General features: G+C 39.0%; 1 protein-coding gene across 3 annotated transcripts in view; it reads right to left on the bottom strand.

Annotated features, from left to right (window-relative positions):
* Positions 1-144: 144 nt before the first annotated feature.
* nav1b (neuron navigator 1b) overlaps positions 145-18,545 on the bottom strand; it is a 47,997-nt gene continuing 29,596 nt past the window's right edge. For 2 of the 3 annotated variants that reach the window (XM_087801545.1, XM_087801546.1), the window contains 24 exons: positions 16,011-16,752; positions 14,950-15,342; positions 14,121-14,162; positions 13,881-14,035; positions 13,284-13,457; positions 12,222-12,271; positions 12,024-12,047; positions 11,593-11,670; positions 10,516-10,599; positions 9,637-9,748; positions 9,354-9,484; positions 8,839-9,014; positions 8,237-8,393; positions 7,938-8,124; positions 7,765-7,862; positions 6,955-7,050; positions 6,650-6,818; positions 5,980-6,215; positions 5,751-5,905; positions 5,607-5,678; positions 4,482-4,678; positions 4,287-4,405; positions 3,476-3,673; positions 145-3,413 (listed from right to left, as the gene is read on the bottom strand). In XM_087801545.1, the coding sequence (XP_087657671.1) occupies positions 3,336-3,413; positions 3,476-3,673; positions 4,287-4,405; positions 4,482-4,678; positions 5,607-5,678; positions 5,751-5,905; positions 5,980-6,215; positions 6,650-6,818; positions 6,955-7,050; positions 7,765-7,862; positions 7,938-8,124; positions 8,237-8,393; positions 8,839-9,014; positions 9,354-9,484; positions 9,637-9,748; positions 10,516-10,599; positions 11,593-11,670; positions 12,024-12,047; positions 12,222-12,271; positions 13,284-13,457; positions 13,881-14,035; positions 14,121-14,162; positions 14,950-15,342; positions 16,011-16,752 (3,923 nt within the window). In that variant the 3' untranslated portion in view covers positions 145-3,335. Of the gene's footprint in view, positions 3,414-3,475; positions 3,674-4,286; positions 4,406-4,481; positions 4,679-5,606; positions 5,679-5,750; positions 5,906-5,979; positions 6,216-6,649; positions 6,819-6,954; positions 7,051-7,764; positions 7,863-7,937; positions 8,125-8,236; positions 8,394-8,838; positions 9,015-9,353; positions 9,485-9,636; positions 9,749-10,491; positions 10,600-11,592; positions 11,671-12,023; positions 12,048-12,221; positions 12,272-13,283; positions 13,458-13,880; positions 14,036-14,120; positions 14,163-14,949; positions 15,343-16,010; positions 16,753-18,545 lie in introns of all 3 variants that reach the window. The other variant, XM_087801544.1, reaches the window with a different exon arrangement.

Below are 18,545 nucleotides of genomic sequence, written 5' to 3'. Positions count from 1 at the left end.
TTTTGAATATCAATGTTGTTAAACAATAGTAGCTTAGTAAATTAAGTAAACTCACCTTTTTTTTTATAAACTTATTTTTAAAATCCACTTCTTTCAGTCGAGCTCCCTGTCAGTGAACCCACCAAACCAACGAAATTCAAACTTAATATAACATGTATTTTATTGACTTAGACAAACAATGACTGGTGGATGAAAAACCTTCCGAAACATTCGCTGTCCGACTCCAGACCCCTCTGCAGAAATATACCGACTCCCCACTCGTGATTGTGGCCGCACCTGTGAGAATGTCGTCCCTTATTTACACTCTTTACAATGACGTCCTGTACAAAATAGACAAATTAAGCTTTACAAAGGATTCTTCAGTAAAAAAAAGAAAATACAAATATCATAAAAAGTAAATACTTTTTTTTTAAGGATGGATTAGCTAAACATGAAACATTTGTTTTCCATCTCACAGCGAGTTTTACATGCATTTACGACACAGAGACCCCTCGACATTTGTTCATCAGTGGCAGCCCAGGGGCCACACACGTGTAGCCCATCACAAGAAAGAAAAACAGCTTTTTAGTTTCACTCCAGCCAAAAATATAGGAGAATTTCATCCATTTATTTTAAATATTTATACTAAAAATGTATATTTACTTTGAAAAACCTGAGACAGTTTTAAGGTACTATTCTCATAAAACACGTTTTAAATGAAGGAACATCAATAACCAATTTGTGAAGTCAAATGTCCTAAAAGGAAATCTGTCCCAAAATTTGTAATCAATCAAATAAAAAAATGACACAATGACATAAACTTGTTTTTATAACATGTCATAAACCATCTTTATTAAAAATGATTGTAATAAATACCATTTTATAATAGGTTTTAATTAAATAACTAAAATAACCTACTTAATTAACAAATATTCATACCTTCATTTCAGTAAAAATAAATATAAATAGAATGTGTTTGTAACAGAACTTAAATGTAAGTCATTATTGACAAATAGTTTTAAATGTATTTCTTTACTTTGATTTATTTAAAGACAGATCATTTCTTAAATTAAATTGACCTTTTTTGTTAAATTAGCATAAGATAAATAGATTTATTTTAATCATTTATAGTGTAATTGAAGGTAAATCATTTTTCTCTCCTCAAGGCTGAAACTAGAACTAAAGAGCTGTTTCGCACTGAAGTGAACGCGATACATATTCTCTATTTTAACTACTGCATAACATTTTTTTTCCAATCATCCGCTGAGTCCCCAGTAAGCTTTGCAGGAATGAGACTATCCAGCAACAGACTCTGGCTGCTTCAATCTCATCAGTTTTTGGCGCGCAGTAAATAACAATCCAAAGCCCACGTTAGGACGTGCAACTGCATTTTTTTTTTACGTTTAGCAGCAAAGTTTGTCCAGATCAAGAGTCCGAGGAGGAAAAGTCCACTTTGCTTACCGCACTTTCCTCCGACGTTAGCAGAAGTTGCTGCATAGTCCCGAGACATAAACACGAATCACAGCCACCACACAGCGACAGCCACAACAACCAGAGAATGAGAATGAGAAGCTACATCCGATGATTCTTGATCACCCGCCATAAGTCATGTTCAGCAACTCTGGCGGAGACGTGAAGCAACGAGCAGCTCGGAATTAAAAAAAACCTACATATCAAATCGTCCTTAAAGTGGTTCCACATTCATTTACAGGTTGTTTTTCTTTCTCTTTCTTTCATGTCCTAGCACCGAAATCACGACAGCTTGAGATGACACTTGTGCAATCCTCCATATTTTCCTTTTACAAACTCTGACCACTTTTTTTTTTAAGCTCAAAACACAATACTTCACAACGTGTCACATGATGTCATCATCGGGAGATAAAAATCGATTTCACATTTTCATCACACACACTTCTGCCGTGACGGCCGAAGCCAGAGTCGTGAAAAAAAAGCACCCCTACACGTCGACGTTTACTTACAAAAAAAAGGGTTTCGTTTATATCCGATAAGTGCAAAATCTTAAATTAGGTAGCTTTAATGTCACTCGTGTTTCCTTTCTAGTGACATGACTGGTGCTGTGGAAAGGTTGACCCTCATTTTCAAAGCTCATCGTTTCATTACATTTTGTTCCAGAGACGATAATTCGAGCTTTAGTTTTCAACTTGACTCCCCAAAAAAACAAGAATTGTAAGAGTGAGGGGAATGTGTGCAGGTAAATATTGTTGTACTTTGTTGTACTAAAGTTTTCAGCAGCATCTTAACTTAAATGTGTAAATAACAGAGATTGTTTGTGTTAAGAGGAAAAACAAATTCTTATGTGTAGAATTAAGGTCGTGCACAGACATTTGAAAGTAGAAACAGCAGGAGTCGCATTTTCTTTCATTCTTAACGATTACGCTACTTATTTCCGCCTGTTTAAGTTTTTACCGTGACTTTAACTGTTTAAAAGCTATTGTAGATTATGGAACATGGCTTTACCACTCAATTTAAGAACATACTGGTTATATTAAGACAATAATGATACATTTCTAGATGGAAAATATTGAGTCTTCAGTGTCTAAATCAAATGTATTCAGCTCTAAACTTCTTCCAGCTTCACTTTAAGTACTTGCAAATCTGTTTTCTCAACCCCGCGAAACTAAATAAATGAGTTTAGCTCAAAATTACATGTTTTGCTTGAAGGAGAAGTAGAAGGTAGTGACTTTAAAATAGTGTAAAAGCCACAAATGATTGTATTAAAAGCCTTAATTTAAAGATAAACTTATCATTTCATTTTACCTAAGCAGATGTAAAACTCGATATTTGGCAGAAAGTCAATAAAAACAAACTTTTTGAAGCCATTTCTTTCATAAAATCTTTCACAAATGTATCTGCCTATGAGCACAAACCTTAATTCTGCACATTCAAGATCAACTTACTCTCTTTCATTTGGACTCAGAAAAGCATGACAGCAGTGATCTCTCTCGTCCATGTGCACCAGTAGAATAGAAGTAACCTGAATTGTCGTCATGTATTGGATGTGATCACTGCAGAGATGTGGGTGGAAGCACCAGCTGACGTCGTGTTTAAGGCATTTGTCACGTGCTCCAGTTCGACCCTCCTGGATTGCATATGTACATTATTTGGCCTTAAAAGACTTTAACAGCAGATATGTGATGGAAAGAACATGCTGTCATGCTCTTGAGAGACAAGGTGACCCGTCATGCACCGCAGGGGTGAGTACCTGAAGTCAGAGGCAATGAGTGTTAGCACTGACTGAGTTAGGGCGGCGACCCCCAGGTGACCCGGGTCCGTGTGAGCAAAAGAAACCTTTCAGATAAAAAAGACGACTGGCTTTAGATGTAGTAACTAGAACTTCAGAGCTTGGGCAGGTCTTCCTTGTCGGGGGACTCGATGTAGTTTGCAGCCTCCTGGAGCTTCAGAAGCATCGCCATCTACCACAGGAGAGACCATGGTCAAGAACAGTCGGACAATTCAAGGAGAATCAACTTCTCACCAGTGGATCCGACTCCATGGAGCTCGGGGTCGTCTCCTTGTGAGCTCGCTCCTCCAGGAGCTGACCCGGGCTGCTGGACCCCATAGTCGGGGGAGGAAGGTGGAACAGCTTGGCTTGGTCCTGCTGGGCAGACGGCCAAGGCAGCGTGCCCCGAACCCAGTCCACGGGGTCCTCCCAGACCGCCTTCTGACCGTGGACCTGCACAGCAGACCGATGGTGAATATTCAAATACATTTTATGTGAAATAAAATTATTCCTTTTTCTTTTAATTAAAACAAAAATATTCACAGCTTTTGTTAATTTTTGTGTTGCAATAAAACGTCCAGCCACTAGATGGCAGCAGTCATCATGTCCTCTGCAGCTTAACAAACAATGATGTCCCGGCTTTGTCTGAGGACAAGAGGATACAGTCGACTCCAGCAGATAAAAGGTGTTGTTTGGACATATTCTGCTTTCTAAAAGCAGTTACACCAGAGTCAAGAACTATGACAATACTACAAATACATCCTTGTTCCTAGAGTCTCCTTGAGAATCTCAATACATCACAACATGTAGTCTTGTTGCCCCTGTATCTTAATACAAATTGACAACCCTATTTTTTTGGAACCAGATTTTTAATCATTAAGGTTAACTAAACAGGACAACATTGGTGAAAGAAAAACTTCTTGGACAAACAATGTAAGATTTGATTCCTTAATAGTGGATGACTCACTCAAGTCAAGGACCCGGTCAATACTATGAATACATCCTCGTTCCTACAGTCGCTCAATATATTGTTGCTCTTGTATCATGATTTGTATTTCTTACTCACCTTAATTCCATCTTTGGCGCCCTCTTGTAAGTAGGGGATGATGGAGTGGTTCCAAAGGTCGATGAACCACGATCGAAACTCGTCCACTTTGACCGGACAGGACAGGAAGAAGCAGGGACCTGAGGAGGCAACAGCCGTGGAAACAAACATTGAGCACGGTTCTTTCCCCGGGTCACTCAGCGGATCATTACAAACCGATCAGAAAGTCAGACGTGCTGTGCTTCTCCAGGAACGTGTGCAAGTGGTACCACAGTTTTGGAACCCAGTCCAAAACCCTGATCAAGTCTTCGTTGGTCAGACTCCGCTCGTCTTCGGACTCCATCATCTTCCTGTGCAGGTAGCGGACAAGGAAGCCGTTGGCGGGTTCTACGTTGTTGGAGAACGTCACCATCCTGGAGCGGGACAGAAAAAAATAAAATCAAACCTGTGAGAGGGAATTTGTTCTGGTCTGAGTCTAAAATGCCAGAGCTGTTAGCATCCGTACACATTAACATATATGAAAACAAATACATACTGTTTTAATACTCAGAAACCTGATGTATAGATTTATGTGTCGGCTTCGTGCCCCGAAAAACCATATCATTAACCTCTTGATCCACAATAACTGTAGTTCTACCAGAACAGTTCTAGTAAAGTCGTTTTTAACTTCATAGTAATATCTTTTTGTTATTGACTATGTTAATCCCTATTTTATGTGTCTTTTTTTTTTTAATCTCTAGTCTCACAGAGTGTTTGTCTTGCCCTGAGTCCTGAATCTGAAAATAAAGATGAACATAATAATGATAATAATTATTACTTATTAAATGTTAGATTAATATGACATAACTTTTATGACATACAATATATTTCTTTCATAACTATGTTATCTAATAGTTTATTAAAAATACATATATATATTTCATTCAGGGTTTTTCTTAACATTTACAAACATTTATTTAAAGATCAAAATATAATAAAAATGTACACACAATTATTGAAGATTTATATGACTAATGACTAATTATTCGTTTAATCAGTTCACTTTACAAGACAAGACATTGGTGAAACAAACCAGTCCTTTAACCAATAATGTTAGACTTAATGTATTAATTTCAACATTACAAATGTTTACGGTTTGTCTTTCCACAGTTTCTGCTCTCGTAAACCACATTTCATGTAGTCATTCGTCTGGTTCCTGTCAGAAAAAATTGCTATTGACAAGTCATTGATGCAAGTTATATATACATATATATGAATCTTCCAGCAGATTATTGACTTGTTTTCATCGAGCACCAACATGATACTCGTCCATGAAGCGACCCCTCGGGATGTGAAACAAACCTGAAGCTGAGATGCAGGCTGTGGTTTGCCGTCATCTTCACCGGCTGATTGCTGGTCCCGATGATGTAGGGGCTGAAACGAGGACGACCACAGATTAGTCGTCAAAAACAGTTGAGATTGTAGCGCGGCTCAGACAGGAGTTACCATTTGTGATATTTGCAGGTGAGCGCTCCGTTGACCAGCTCGCTGAGAACAGCCGTGTCGTGGATGTCGTCAAGAATCACCACCAGAGGGATCTCCGAGGAGTTTGTCTCTCTGTCGATCTGATTGGCCAAGTTGGAAAGATAAAGCTGCAGATCCTGGTCAGAGAAAAAACACAACAAGTTGTAATCAACAATAAATGGATAAAAAACAAGTGGTGAGCTAGCGTCACCTTGCACGACTGGCGATGCATGTTGAACGTGACCACGATGCCCTCGGAGACCTCACGGGCGCTTCGGTCCACCAGATACTCAGCCAGACGGGAAACCAGGTAGGTCTTCCCGGTCCCGCTGGGCCCGGAGAGGATGATTCTGCGATGTTTGAGGAGCAGACTGATGTAGTGTTGCATCATGGGTTTTGGGATGAGAGTCTCAAACACCAGGCTATCCACACACTTCTCCTTCAGACCTGTGGAGTCAGACACAGATCAATGCCATCGATTGAAACTAATATTTTTGCTATTTAAAGATCAATTAAACAGCAGAACATTATCCAAAACGAAAACCTGTAATTTTTGGGAGAATTTGGCATTTGTAAGTTAGTCTTAAAGTGTCATTTGCTACATATCATCCAGGAAAAGATAATAGATACTGAGTTGTTTGTTATAGTAAAAAAAATCATCATGTAATTACGCTAGTTTTGAATGCTTTACTATTTATTCTCAATGGTCAATAATAAAGAAACAAAAAAATAAATATATTGTCAAACAAAACAAAAAATCACATTACACTTGTAATTACGCTTTTTTTGAATGCTTTAATATTTATTCTTAATGGTCAATAATACAGAAACAAAAAAATAAATATATTGTCAAACATCAAAACATAGACTTTCTGACTCACCTTTGAGAGCCACTGTGATGGAACTGGGCCCGCGGGACATGCAGCGAGACGGCTGCGTCTCTGGAGCGACTCCTCCCAAAACTCTTTTGATGTGGCCCATACTGTAGCTGTAGATGGAGTCAGCAGACAGACCCAGACTGGAGGTGGTGTCCACCTTCGCGATGTAGACCTGGAGTACCACAGAGAGAATCATGTTCTAATACTCAGTATCCCAGCCACACAGGGCAGACAATCCAATAAATCGGATCGGTAACTTTATATTCAATAACATCTTCAGGTCACATATCCGTGCAAAGCCTCTTCACCTTGAAGGCCTGACTGACGGCTGAGTCCAGCATGGACCAGTCCATCCTGCCGTTCACTCTCACGGTGCCGATGAAGAAATCCTGCGGTTTGACCTCCTGTTGGCCCAGAGCACCATGTTTATTAGAAATCTATTGCTTTAGAGGATTCATTCATAAACGTTGCCTCTAAACCCTTACAAAGATTCGCAGAAAATGCAAAAAAGAGAATTATTTTCTAGCTATAAAATAAGCTGATGTTTGCCTCAAGCTACACAGGGCAAGAGGCAAGGGAAAACTTGGAACGGTATGCATAACATGGCACATACTGCATGTATAGACAGACGACTGCTTATGTACACAAACACCTACAGACACTTAAACTGTAATTATTTTGGACATGAAATGTTGAGTACTAAAAATATGAAATAAAAAAAAGGAACTTCTTAATTCATTTAATTTTGAAGTCACACATTCGTCAACACTAGGGATTCATGATACAAGTGTCGTTCAAAAGGACAGAAGGTGGCGCTCTTTCATCATTTTTGCAGCTGATCAATGGTTTCAAAGACAATCGAGCAGAGAGCCCCGTCTAAAGGCCTTTGAAAATGATAAAATTGTATCATGAAACCCTGATCAGTACTGATGGGTTGATGAGGTCTCATGATACAGTTTCATGAGGTCTCATTGACTCATCACAACTGTTCTATAGCTGTTAAAAACAAATGATGAAATCAAGCTAATGTTCCAGTAATCCTGAGTTACTATGAGATGATCAGTCTTTCTTAGCTTTAAAACAACAACGGCAGTGAGGGTGCAGAAATCGGTACTTACTTCTTTAAAGACGTGCAAGTCAGCCACACACACAACCACCCGAACGCGGTGATCATCACGGTGCGAAGAGAAGCTGAACGAGTCTGTGGAGAGGACGTCTGCGAGAGAGAGAGAATAAATCATCGTTGGAAAAAGCGAAATCATTTTAAAAAACTAAAATGTAATAAGTGTACCTGAGCTTTCGCTCATCCCCCTGCTGTAGCTTTTAGGCAAGTGCACGGCAACAGACTGGCGCGGCGATGAGCCTCCTAAAGCAGCAAGACCTGACGACTGCGAGGCCGAGCTGGAGGGACCTGGAGACGGACACGGAGTGCCGGTCCTCAGATGGTCGTTCTCCGTCTTCAGGTTCTCCACTGTCCTCTGTGGATAAATGTGTCACTTTTTTGTCAAACTAAAATCTTGTGATGCGTTGATGATGATGTATAATGAGACCAATCATGTACTAGTTTTGAACAAGCTTCATGTGACTGACCTGCATGTTGATCATGGTCTCCTGCAGCTGCTCCAGCTGATGAGCAGAGGTCAGAGCTTCCAGACGAATGTCCGTCAGTTTACGCTCTTTCTCCCAAAGTTCTGATCGCAGGGTTGTCACCACCTTGTCATCGCCTGGGTCGCCGCCCTCACATAGTCTGCAGACAAACGGCCGGCACAACTTTAATTAGAAAAAACATTATAATGGCATTTAATATTTTTTGTTCATCTAACTTTGAAATTGTACTGTTTTTTGTAAATATATTGCAATATTTTTTCCACGATATTCTACTGCACACTATCAATTTCTTTTTTTTGGCTTGACATTATATCTTTTATCATAGTTATTTCATGGTTTATATTTTAATATATAAATATATATATATATTACATTTTACTTATTAACAAGTAAAATGGAACTATTTGCAGTGTATTTCATTTTGGTGTTGCAATTAAACTTCCGGTTGCTAGATGGGAGCAGCTAAAGCAACAATGAAATCCTGTGAGACTCTGGCTACGACTGAGGACGAGAGGATACAGTGGATTCCTGCTGAGATTCTGAGATTCTTGTATGTTTAAACGAGGGAGGTTAAGTGTTGTTACCCTGATGACGTCACAGAGGCAGAGGATTTCATCAAAGAAGGGTTTTCACCGTCATGGTGAACCTTGGGTGACGATGGTGCCGAGGACTCCGGGGTGGAGATCTCTTCAATATCTGCGTACGGTCCGGTCCCTTTGGAGCCTTTTTTGCTGAAGGCCTTATTGAAGGAGCTGCGCAGCTGTAGGAGGAAGGCATAACCACTAAGACATGTTTCGTGTTGTTTAAAAACTGCGTTACATGCCCAGGACCGTGTCTGTCAACACGTTATTAAACACGATACAAGCCAGACATGCCGTGACACGGCTTGTCCAAAAAGACGGATGAGTCATGATGAGACAAAGGATCAAGTGAGGAGAGTGACATGGACAGAAGCAACACTCACCTCAAACACCTAAAATAAGAAGCAGGTCAGCATGAGGGAGAGACCCAAGTTTAATATGGATTTGGGATCAAAGGAAAGTGGTCTCAAACAAGTCCATTACAGAAATATTTTTGGAGTTTAAAAACGTGTCCTCACCCAGCTCTTCTTTTTCTTCTTCTTGGCCTCCTGCTCTTTAAAGCTGCCCATGCTGGAGTGACTGGTGTGGCTGGTGGTGCTGGTGAGGCTGGACAAGCTCTCGGAGGAGTTCTGACGGTTGATCAGCAATTCTGGTAAAAAAAAAAGAAAAAGCACAAAATGTAGTTTCCAGACCACAGAAGCTGCTTAGTCCGTGGCCAAGATGCATCCAAACCACCACGGAAATTGACTGAAAGAACTCAGGGATGGAAAGTACACGATCTGTCAAGATGAAAGTTTGTACCTTTAGGTGTGATGTCAGGGTTGCTCAGAGCTCCCTGGATGATCTCCTGCGCCTCTGTGTTCTTGGCCCTCAGGTTCTCGATGGTTTCCTTCAGCTCAGTCAGCTCAGAATCCTGGAGAGAGAAAACAAAGTTCAGAAATGCTTCACATGTTGTTGAAATAAACCATCAATCAGCCAATTATATTAACACAATTCTAGACATTCTAGATAAGACATTTTAAAAAAATACGTACTCGTAATATATGGATATAAAAATGACATAAAGGAGAAAGAGTATATCAGTAGTAGTAGTAATATATTAGTATATATTAGTATCTTTCTTTTTTTTAAAGTTAAAACATTTACCATGCGTGTTAAAATAATGAATAAAGTTAACTGTAAAATCTTTAATAAGCAGTTCAAATGAAGCTTGATTATATACAAATAATTCATTATATTTGGTACTAAAAAATAAAATAGGATGATTATAAAAGACCATTTTTTTTCTTTATCTTATTTATAATCTAAAACCTACTGTTTCACTAAATGACTGTAGCTTACAGTATATTTGAATATACACAGCAAAATAATTAAACAATATAGAGACAAATAATAATTAAACTTTTATTCACTTTAAATTTGTAAAAAAAATAAATAAAAAAACACTTTTAATAAACGAAACAAAGTTAGGAGATTAATAGATAAAAAATAACATAATTTAATCAAATATAAAAATTTAAAGAGTATATGAAAAAAGGTTAATGTTTAAACAATTTTAAAAAAAAAAGTATATTTTTTATAAAAATGTTGACAAATGCTAAACACAACAACAGAACATGGGTGTAGGTGGGCGTGTGTGTGTTAGATTGTAATTACAGGTGAGACACGGCCTGCCGTCACCTTCTGTTCCGAGGAGACCGACAGGGTCTGCAGACGGGCCGTCATCAGCGCCAGACTCTGCTCGAAAGCTGCCACCAGATTTGCCTTTAGACAGACAGAGAGACAGGAGAGACAGCAGGTGAGATATCAGACGACCGTCACTCGCTCTAAACAGCAGACGTCGACCGTGCAACACCAAACAGCTGATGGAGGATGAAGGGAAAGGAAGCGCTCGCATGGAGACTGGCAACTGTGCGAGGCATGTTTGAGCTTCAGGCTTAGATGTCTCACGCCATGACTTTAAGAGTTGAAGTAGTTTTTTAATAACTCCGGAGACGATGATGTGCTCAGGGACTTCTAATGGCCTCATGACTCAGATGAACGTCATGGATGGAGTAAATGTTTTACACTCACGACATCTAGTTTTAAAATAAAGTTAGTTTCATTTGTTTAGACTTAGATCATCTGCTATTGTTAGTGTGACTCAAAAGATTAACATGAAACGATGAAAGGATGAGTCAGCACAGTCACAGATATCAAGACATGGACGAGGGACACCAGGGAATATTGCTGGACAGACAACCCCTGCAGGGCAACAGACCTGGCCTAGCTGCTTTGCCCAGCATCCAGAGGTGCGGGCCAGCGGGAGCCAGCAGGGGGCAGCATAGATTCCAGCGTAAAGAAAGGGAAAAGCTGTATTAGGTGTTGGACTTAAAAGTGTTGATTCACACAGCGGAAGACAAGATTCAGACTAAACACAGAGTCATCTAAATATTTAGAAACTGTAGATAAAGGAGGGGGAAAATTAAGAGTTTGTTTATTTAGGCTGAGTACATCGAAGTGGGGAACATTTTAAAAAACTGTTGTGCCCTAAAAATAAATTGAATTAAAAAAAAATGATCAAAAAAATGTGAATTAAAAAGAATAAAATATATGTTTTTGTTAAGTATCTATTGGTGAAAGAGTGTATTTATTTTTGCTTTTATGTAACAACATCTGATCATTTTTTAAACTTCAGATTTGTGAACAGCAGAAAATTATTACAAGTTTTAATCAATGGAAAAATAAAAATATATTTTTTAAAAAACAACAACATACGTTTGCGGAGAGTTGCATTGTTAGATTGGCCACTTTCTCCTGTGAAGATTCCAGCTCTCGTCTCAACTTGCGAATTTGCTACAGAAATGAAGAAAATAGGGGGAAACTGAATTTAAAACGCCAATAAATACTGAGTGTAAAACCACAAAAGACTACTAAAAACATGAAACAACACATAAAAGCATGACAAAGTCAGTGACGGATGATAGTGAGGTGAAGATGTCAACTTTGATGAGTATTTTACCAACATTTCATGGACTGTCAGTGAAAGACAATGGATGGATCAAAACACAAAAAGTTACGGGCTGTCCTAATAAGTGTCCAGATGTTAGCAAGAAGCTTCTGGTGTGTGAGTTGGCTCCAACAGGAAATGGCTGACAGATGATTTAAGGGAAACACAGTCTCGGTTTACACCCACAGCCGACTCTTACCTCTCCTTGTATCCTCTCCTCATTCTGAAAGCGGTTTAATGGCAACACAGAGCAGAACACAATCTTTAGAAGAAGATACTAACATTTGACATTTTTCTAAAATTATATATTTTTTTGGGGGCTGAATCTCGAATGATTTATTTACAAGTGTATGGTACAAGTACACAACAATGTAACAATCTCAAATGATATACTAACCGAATAGTTAGACGAAGCATTAGAAGCCAGAGAGAGCACCGAGCCATGAACTGAAATTATACAAATGAATGTTACACGTATTAAACAAACAAAAATCAAATCATCCTTCACAAAAAAATATTAATTTCATCCTTTGATACATTTTTAAATTAAAAAGGTAAAAAAAAGGTTAGTGAATTTTACTTCTGTTGTTTGGCCTTCATCATAGATTATGAAGTCAGTTAAACTGTGTTCTGTCTTTAGTCTTGTACCATTTTGCCTTTCTGTAGTAAAGTTTGTTCAAGAATATTAAGGAGAAATAAAGGTTTTCATTCATAACGAATATCATTTTGGAGACAAATTGGAAATAAAAACGTTATTTATTACATAAAATTGATAAAATTGTATTAATTTCATACAGTATTATCTTTTTCTTTTAATGTCTGCATTATATTCACGGACCGACCTTCAAATACCAGTTAAATGAATCATGTAGAGTATGTGTTTCACTCATTTTTACTAGTTTAAAGACAACAAACTTCATGGAAAATATTGTGTTGATGTGTCACTTGTTACTTAAAAAAAGAAACACATTTCAGGCAATAATAAACAATAGAAAATAAATGATGTCAATTATTTTCTACTTTTGTTACAAAACTCCTCATAGACCGGTCCTTGGACCGGGGACCACTGATCTAGGTCATTCCTGGTCAAAGCAAGGCCTGAGGGCAGGATGCGGCCCCATGTCCGTGTTTATCTGGTGGCCCTGGCATACTTCAATAAACCTTTTCTTTTTTCTGTAAATTATTAAACTATTCTTAACCAAAAAAGTTAAAAAAAATATGATGAACATGCTGTTCAATTGCATGTTGCATTTTTATCTCTTATACCCTTTTTTTTAAGCGCAACTGTAACATTTTCCAACCGCTTAAAACTCATTTTTACTGGCCATCCGTGATTATTCCCTAATAGCAAGTATACTTGCTATCATGTGATGTGGTCGAGTAGTTAAACGATTTAGTTAAACAATGACTCATAAGTTGTGAGTTCATTTAGAACTTAAGAGTGGTTTAACTGTCTCACCATCCTCCCCTGGTTCCCGGAAAGACCCGGACCGCATCATACTTTTTGGCCGATCTGCCAGCGACATGCTGCTGCCCAGAGGGGAGGATCCGTATAGATCGCAGGCCGAGTCACTGGGGGGCCCGATGCTGTTGGAGCGCGATATTCGGGGACTGCCAGTGGAAATCGGGGCGACTACAACAATTCAGAGCACATTTGGAGAGTTAAGAAGTGGAACACATCGAACCTTGAACACTAACACACACAGTTCAGCGTGTTCTGTCGAGTCAGTGAAAGACAACCCTGCGGTTCCACAACAGTTAAGAGATAAATATAGACTGACTTGAACCCTAAGTGGTTCAACTCCTGCATGTTTCTGCCTAAATTTCAGTCGAATAGAAGTTTCACTTCAAACCCGATATTTTAGAACCAAATCTGTACTCGCCGTGCTAATGCAGAGCATGATAATCTGTCTAAACACTCCTGGAGTGTCAGAGCTTAAACAAGAATTCTCACTCTGGATCAAATCTCAGGGCTCAGCAACAAGACAAACAGCTTTTTCAACAACTTATTCATTACAGAGCTGGATTGGATTTAGAACTTGGCAGTGGCGCTCACCGACGTTGGTGAGCGTGATCTTGGCGGAGGACAGGTGGAGGGGCCGGGTGGGTGACGGCAACTGAGGCGGGCTGTCACTCTCCGTCGTGATGTTGTGGGAGTGACGCCTCCCCGGCTTGACTTCTTCGCCCTCCGACAGGCCAGAGCTGTAGCGTCTGACAGAGGACACACGTTCACACGTTAAAAACTGCTCTGGTCTGTCAAACAAGTGACAAGTTTAAAAAAAAAACTGAAACATACTCTAAACTTTTCTTCGGCAAAGTGTTTCTGTCAGTCTGAAGGCTGGAGGGAATAATCATTCACAAAATTTCGTTAAACATACAAGAATCTCATCTTTTAGCAAAACAAGCTTTGCTCAAATAATGAGATTCTCCTGCGACAAAAGTGGCAGTTTTTTATAATGATAATTACTTGTGGTTTTATTGAAATCAAACCTTTAGCAAGAACACAATGATGAAAAAAGAAAACTTGGTTATTAGTGGTGTAAGAAATTACACATACAGAGATATATGGTGATATTTATTACATGATACTGTATCGATATTCAATAGCAATTTAATTTTGTTGGCTTTAAATTCATATATATTCCATTTTATTTTTGTCATAGTCATTTCATTGTTCATATTTCAATAAAGTATGTTAAATAAAAATAAAAAATATATACTTTTTGTGTTGCAATTAAAAGATGGGTTGCAATTCAGACTCTAGATGGCAGTTTTTATGTCCTCTACAGCCAAAGGAACAATTCAAACCTGTGTAGAGTACTGAGGACAAGAGGATACTGTCGACTCAGGCAGTTTTCAAAATTAATGTTTGGACATAATTTGGTTTCAAAACCAATGGATGAGTCATGCGGTCTGAAAATTCAATAACGTCAGAGTCAAGTACTCAGTCGCCACTAAAAATATATCCTTGTTCCTACAGTATCGCTTCATGTCACAACATACTGTATCATGATACTTAATGTATCGTCCTGAATTTAAATAAAGTCATGATCTAAATTCTTATTCCAATTATTCAAAAGTTGAATCATAATGATTTTTTAAAAGTGGAAAAAATGGGGTCTCACCTATCAGATAGAGTAAGGGATGTCCTGGTCCCGGCCCCCCACGTTCCCGTGCTCCTGTCCTTGTCCTGCATCTCGGAGCACACAAACCTGGAGGGCACGCTCATCTGCAGCTGTAGAGACTCCATGCTGCGGTGAATCCCCCCAAGTTTGGGGTAAAGTAAAGGTGACCCGCTCAGGCTCTCGCTGGTGTACGAGTCGATGTGGAGCACGGGTGCCGGACTGGGGGTGAGACGAGACGTGGTGTGGGAGCCGGCCAGGTCCTGAAGTTTGGAATACGGTGGCACTTTGGGAGGCAGGTCCTGAATGATCATGCAGGAGTCCAGGCTGTTGGAGTTGACCTTGTCTAGGTGAGCCAGACTGGGGGGACGACCCAGAGATTTTGTGTTCAGCATCCTAGAATTACAGCAAGAATTCAAATGTTAGTGTTGAACTTAATCACACAATAAAAGTGGTGTCAACTGTGATTCCTATTATTTCTACTATTATTGCTATTATTGATGATTGACCTACTTTCTCTATCAAAACATGTGTTGCTGCCAACACTTATCTCAAGATTATGGCTCTTTTATTATCTCTACTATAGTCGCTAGCAGTTATTTTTATAACCACAACCTTGGGAAATAAAACAATGTTATAAATTAATTTTTTATCATTAACCTGCACATCAATTGAAGGTTCTGTGGAGTCCAGAGCTGCAGGTATTGTAAAAATGTATAATCTTTCAAAAATGCATTTTGAAGGATCAAAAATGATCATTAAAGTGCATGTTAAAATGTCACTGTAATTAAAAATCTTGAAAAAAGTTATAAAAATATACAGAAATTATCACTAATATATTTCATTTTAATGTGTAATCTTTAATACAAAAAGAATACATTGTATGATTTCCTTTTATTTTTTAATTTATTTCCCTTAAAATGATTCCTTCATTGTTGTTATGTAACTTGACTTGCTAGGAAAAATATTATCAAGCTTGGATACGGCCTGTTTGGGCTCTCAACAATAATCAGGCAGTATTACAGCATTTTTGAGTGGAAATGAGTGGGACTGTGTTCAGACACCTTGGTGACGTGGGTGAGGACAGCTCAGGGTATTTGCTGCTGCTGGTCCTTCTGAGTCCATGCTGCTTGACAGCTGACTCTCTGATGGACTCAGACTGAGACTCTTCTCCTTTCAGAGAGTCCATGTCAGTGCAGCTGGCCTTGGCTTTGGCCCGCTCCTTCTCCTTCTCCCGGTCAGTCTGGTTGACTGGACCGGGTGCCGATCGACTGGACAGTTTAATGTTGCAACTGCTTAGTTCTTTCACTCTGGGTCCGGCGGAGGCCACTGGCTTCAGACTCAGCAGACTGGGATCGATGGTGCCACTGACTGGCCGGGATCGCCCGATCACGCTGAGCGTGCTGGACTTGGCGGGGCGAGGCAGGCTGCGGTACTGAATACTATTCCGTGTGCTTGGACCCAGGAAGCTCTGCTCACTCCCGGCGTCGAAGCTGTTCTTGCGACCCGTGGGCGGTCCTCCCACCATGGGCTTCACAGGGATGCCTGAGGCTTTGGGGGATTTCCCCAATGTGGACGAGCCGGTAGAGATGGTGGCCCCACCTGCTGTCAGGACGGTGGCGGTACCAGTGACCGCTGCAGGTTTCTTGTAGCCGAAGGAAGCTCCCGCGGTGGGCTTGACTAAACCTGAGGGGGGCTTACGGTGTTCTGAGATGTGATCTCTGCCGGCATCGGAACGAGACCTTTGGAGACCAGAGGTTTTGATGGAGATCCTGGATTTATCCTGGGGCTTCTCACTTTTGGGAGCTGGGAAGACAGAGAGTAAGTTAAATGATCAATTGTGTATATTGAGGAAATTATTTCAGTTAAATTTGGAATATAGCTGATATTTGGTGCAGCTAGTTTTGGCATAGGAGAAGTGCGGCCCTTTTACCGTATTTATGTGGCCCTCATGAGGTGAGAGTAGAACAAGATAATGTATTAATGATTTATTTCTTTGTTCATTTTGTGAATATCTCCAGCCCCTTAAAATAATTCAAGTTTGTATTGAGTTCATATTGAGGTTAAGTTTATAAATATTTTATTTGCATATAAATGTTTATTTTTATGTCATCTTTTTATAATTTTATTTCGTTTCCTTCAAGTTTTCCATTGGTTTTTGTCTCCTCACTCCTCTCTTTTTGGTTTGATTCATTCAATACAAGAATTGGGTGTATCCTGTTTTTTGCTACATTTCAAATGTTGAAACTTTGAATGCCTTTATCAAAATGTTTTTTTAAGGATTTAATTATGTATTTGTTTTATAATTGAATTAAATAGGTTCTATATTAAAAGATTGGAAAAATTGAATACAAAAAGAATATTCTCAAAATGATTTAGTATTTTTTACCACACATAAAAATATCTATGTATCTCTATTCGAATCATTCAAAAATAAATTCCCTTAATTCTGTATTCTTTAATTTGTATCCTTTTAAATTCAATATAGAAATGTATTATAGTGCCACCATGATACTCTTTTGGCCTTGTCTGATGGCACTATGATACCAGAATTAAAATTTAAAAGGCTACAAATTAAGAATATTGTAATTTTTGTGTTTTTTGAGATTGTAATAAATAAACTAAACCCTGATTTTCTTGTGAAGGAGATTTTAAGAAATAAAATAAAAAATGTTTCATGATAATGATTTGATCTGACATTTGGGAAATCAGAAGAAAAAACTATAATCCTCTTTTCTTAAGAAATAAATACTATATCAAAAACCAAGTCTCTTAATCCGTGTCTAATCCAAGTGAGTTTATGATGATGCCCAGAGCTATGAGACTAGTACACTCATCATTTGAAGCAGCATTACTCAAACCTCACTGTTTGTATGAGGAGAGATTAGAGGCCAGAGGGAAATGATGTTGAATCATGGGAGCAAATGTTTAACACATTTGACAGTTTATTGGGCTTTCTAAGGACTGCTTTCACAGAAAATGTGGTTTGAGTTTTCATGACTGCGCTGATAGCTCCTCATTTAAACTAATCATCTTAGAAAAAAAACAGACTAGACCGGGGTTCTCAAACTCACCATGCCGGGGCCACCAGAGGACTGGGCCCGAGAATGGAAGGTTTTCTACTTCTTCTTGTCAATTATAGTCTGATTTCACTGAATTTGGGCTATTTTATTCCGTTGTATTTTTCGGCCAGGATCTGTAGAATTACTCAACGAGACTCTGTAAAATTAATCTACAAGGCTCTGGAGTATCATTTGTGACAGGCTGTAGTATTAGTCCATCAGGCTCTGTAGTATTACTTTGCCAGGCTAGGTAGTATTACTCCTTAAGGCTCTGAAGTATTACTCTGCCGGGCTCCTGTATCATTACTCTACAACGCTCCTTAGTATTACTCTATGAGGCTCCATGGTATTACTCTACGAGGCTCTGTAGTATTACCCTTAGAGACTCCGTAGTATAACTCTACGTGGCTCCATAGAATAACTATATGTGGCCTCTTAGTATTACTCTACAAGGCTCTGTAGTATTACTCTAAATGGCTCTGTAGTATTACTCTACATGGCTCTGTAGTATTACTCTAAATGGCTCCGTAGTATTAC

The sequence above is a fragment of the Callionymus lyra genome, chromosome 10, assembly GCF_982586985.1.
Source record: "Callionymus lyra chromosome 10, fCalLyr1.hap1.1, whole genome shotgun sequence".
Classification (NCBI taxonomy): domain Eukaryota; kingdom Metazoa; phylum Chordata; class Actinopteri; order Syngnathiformes; family Callionymidae; genus Callionymus; species Callionymus lyra.
Note: the sequence above shows the minus strand (reverse complement) of the source record. Positions and strands in the feature narration are given on the sequence as shown.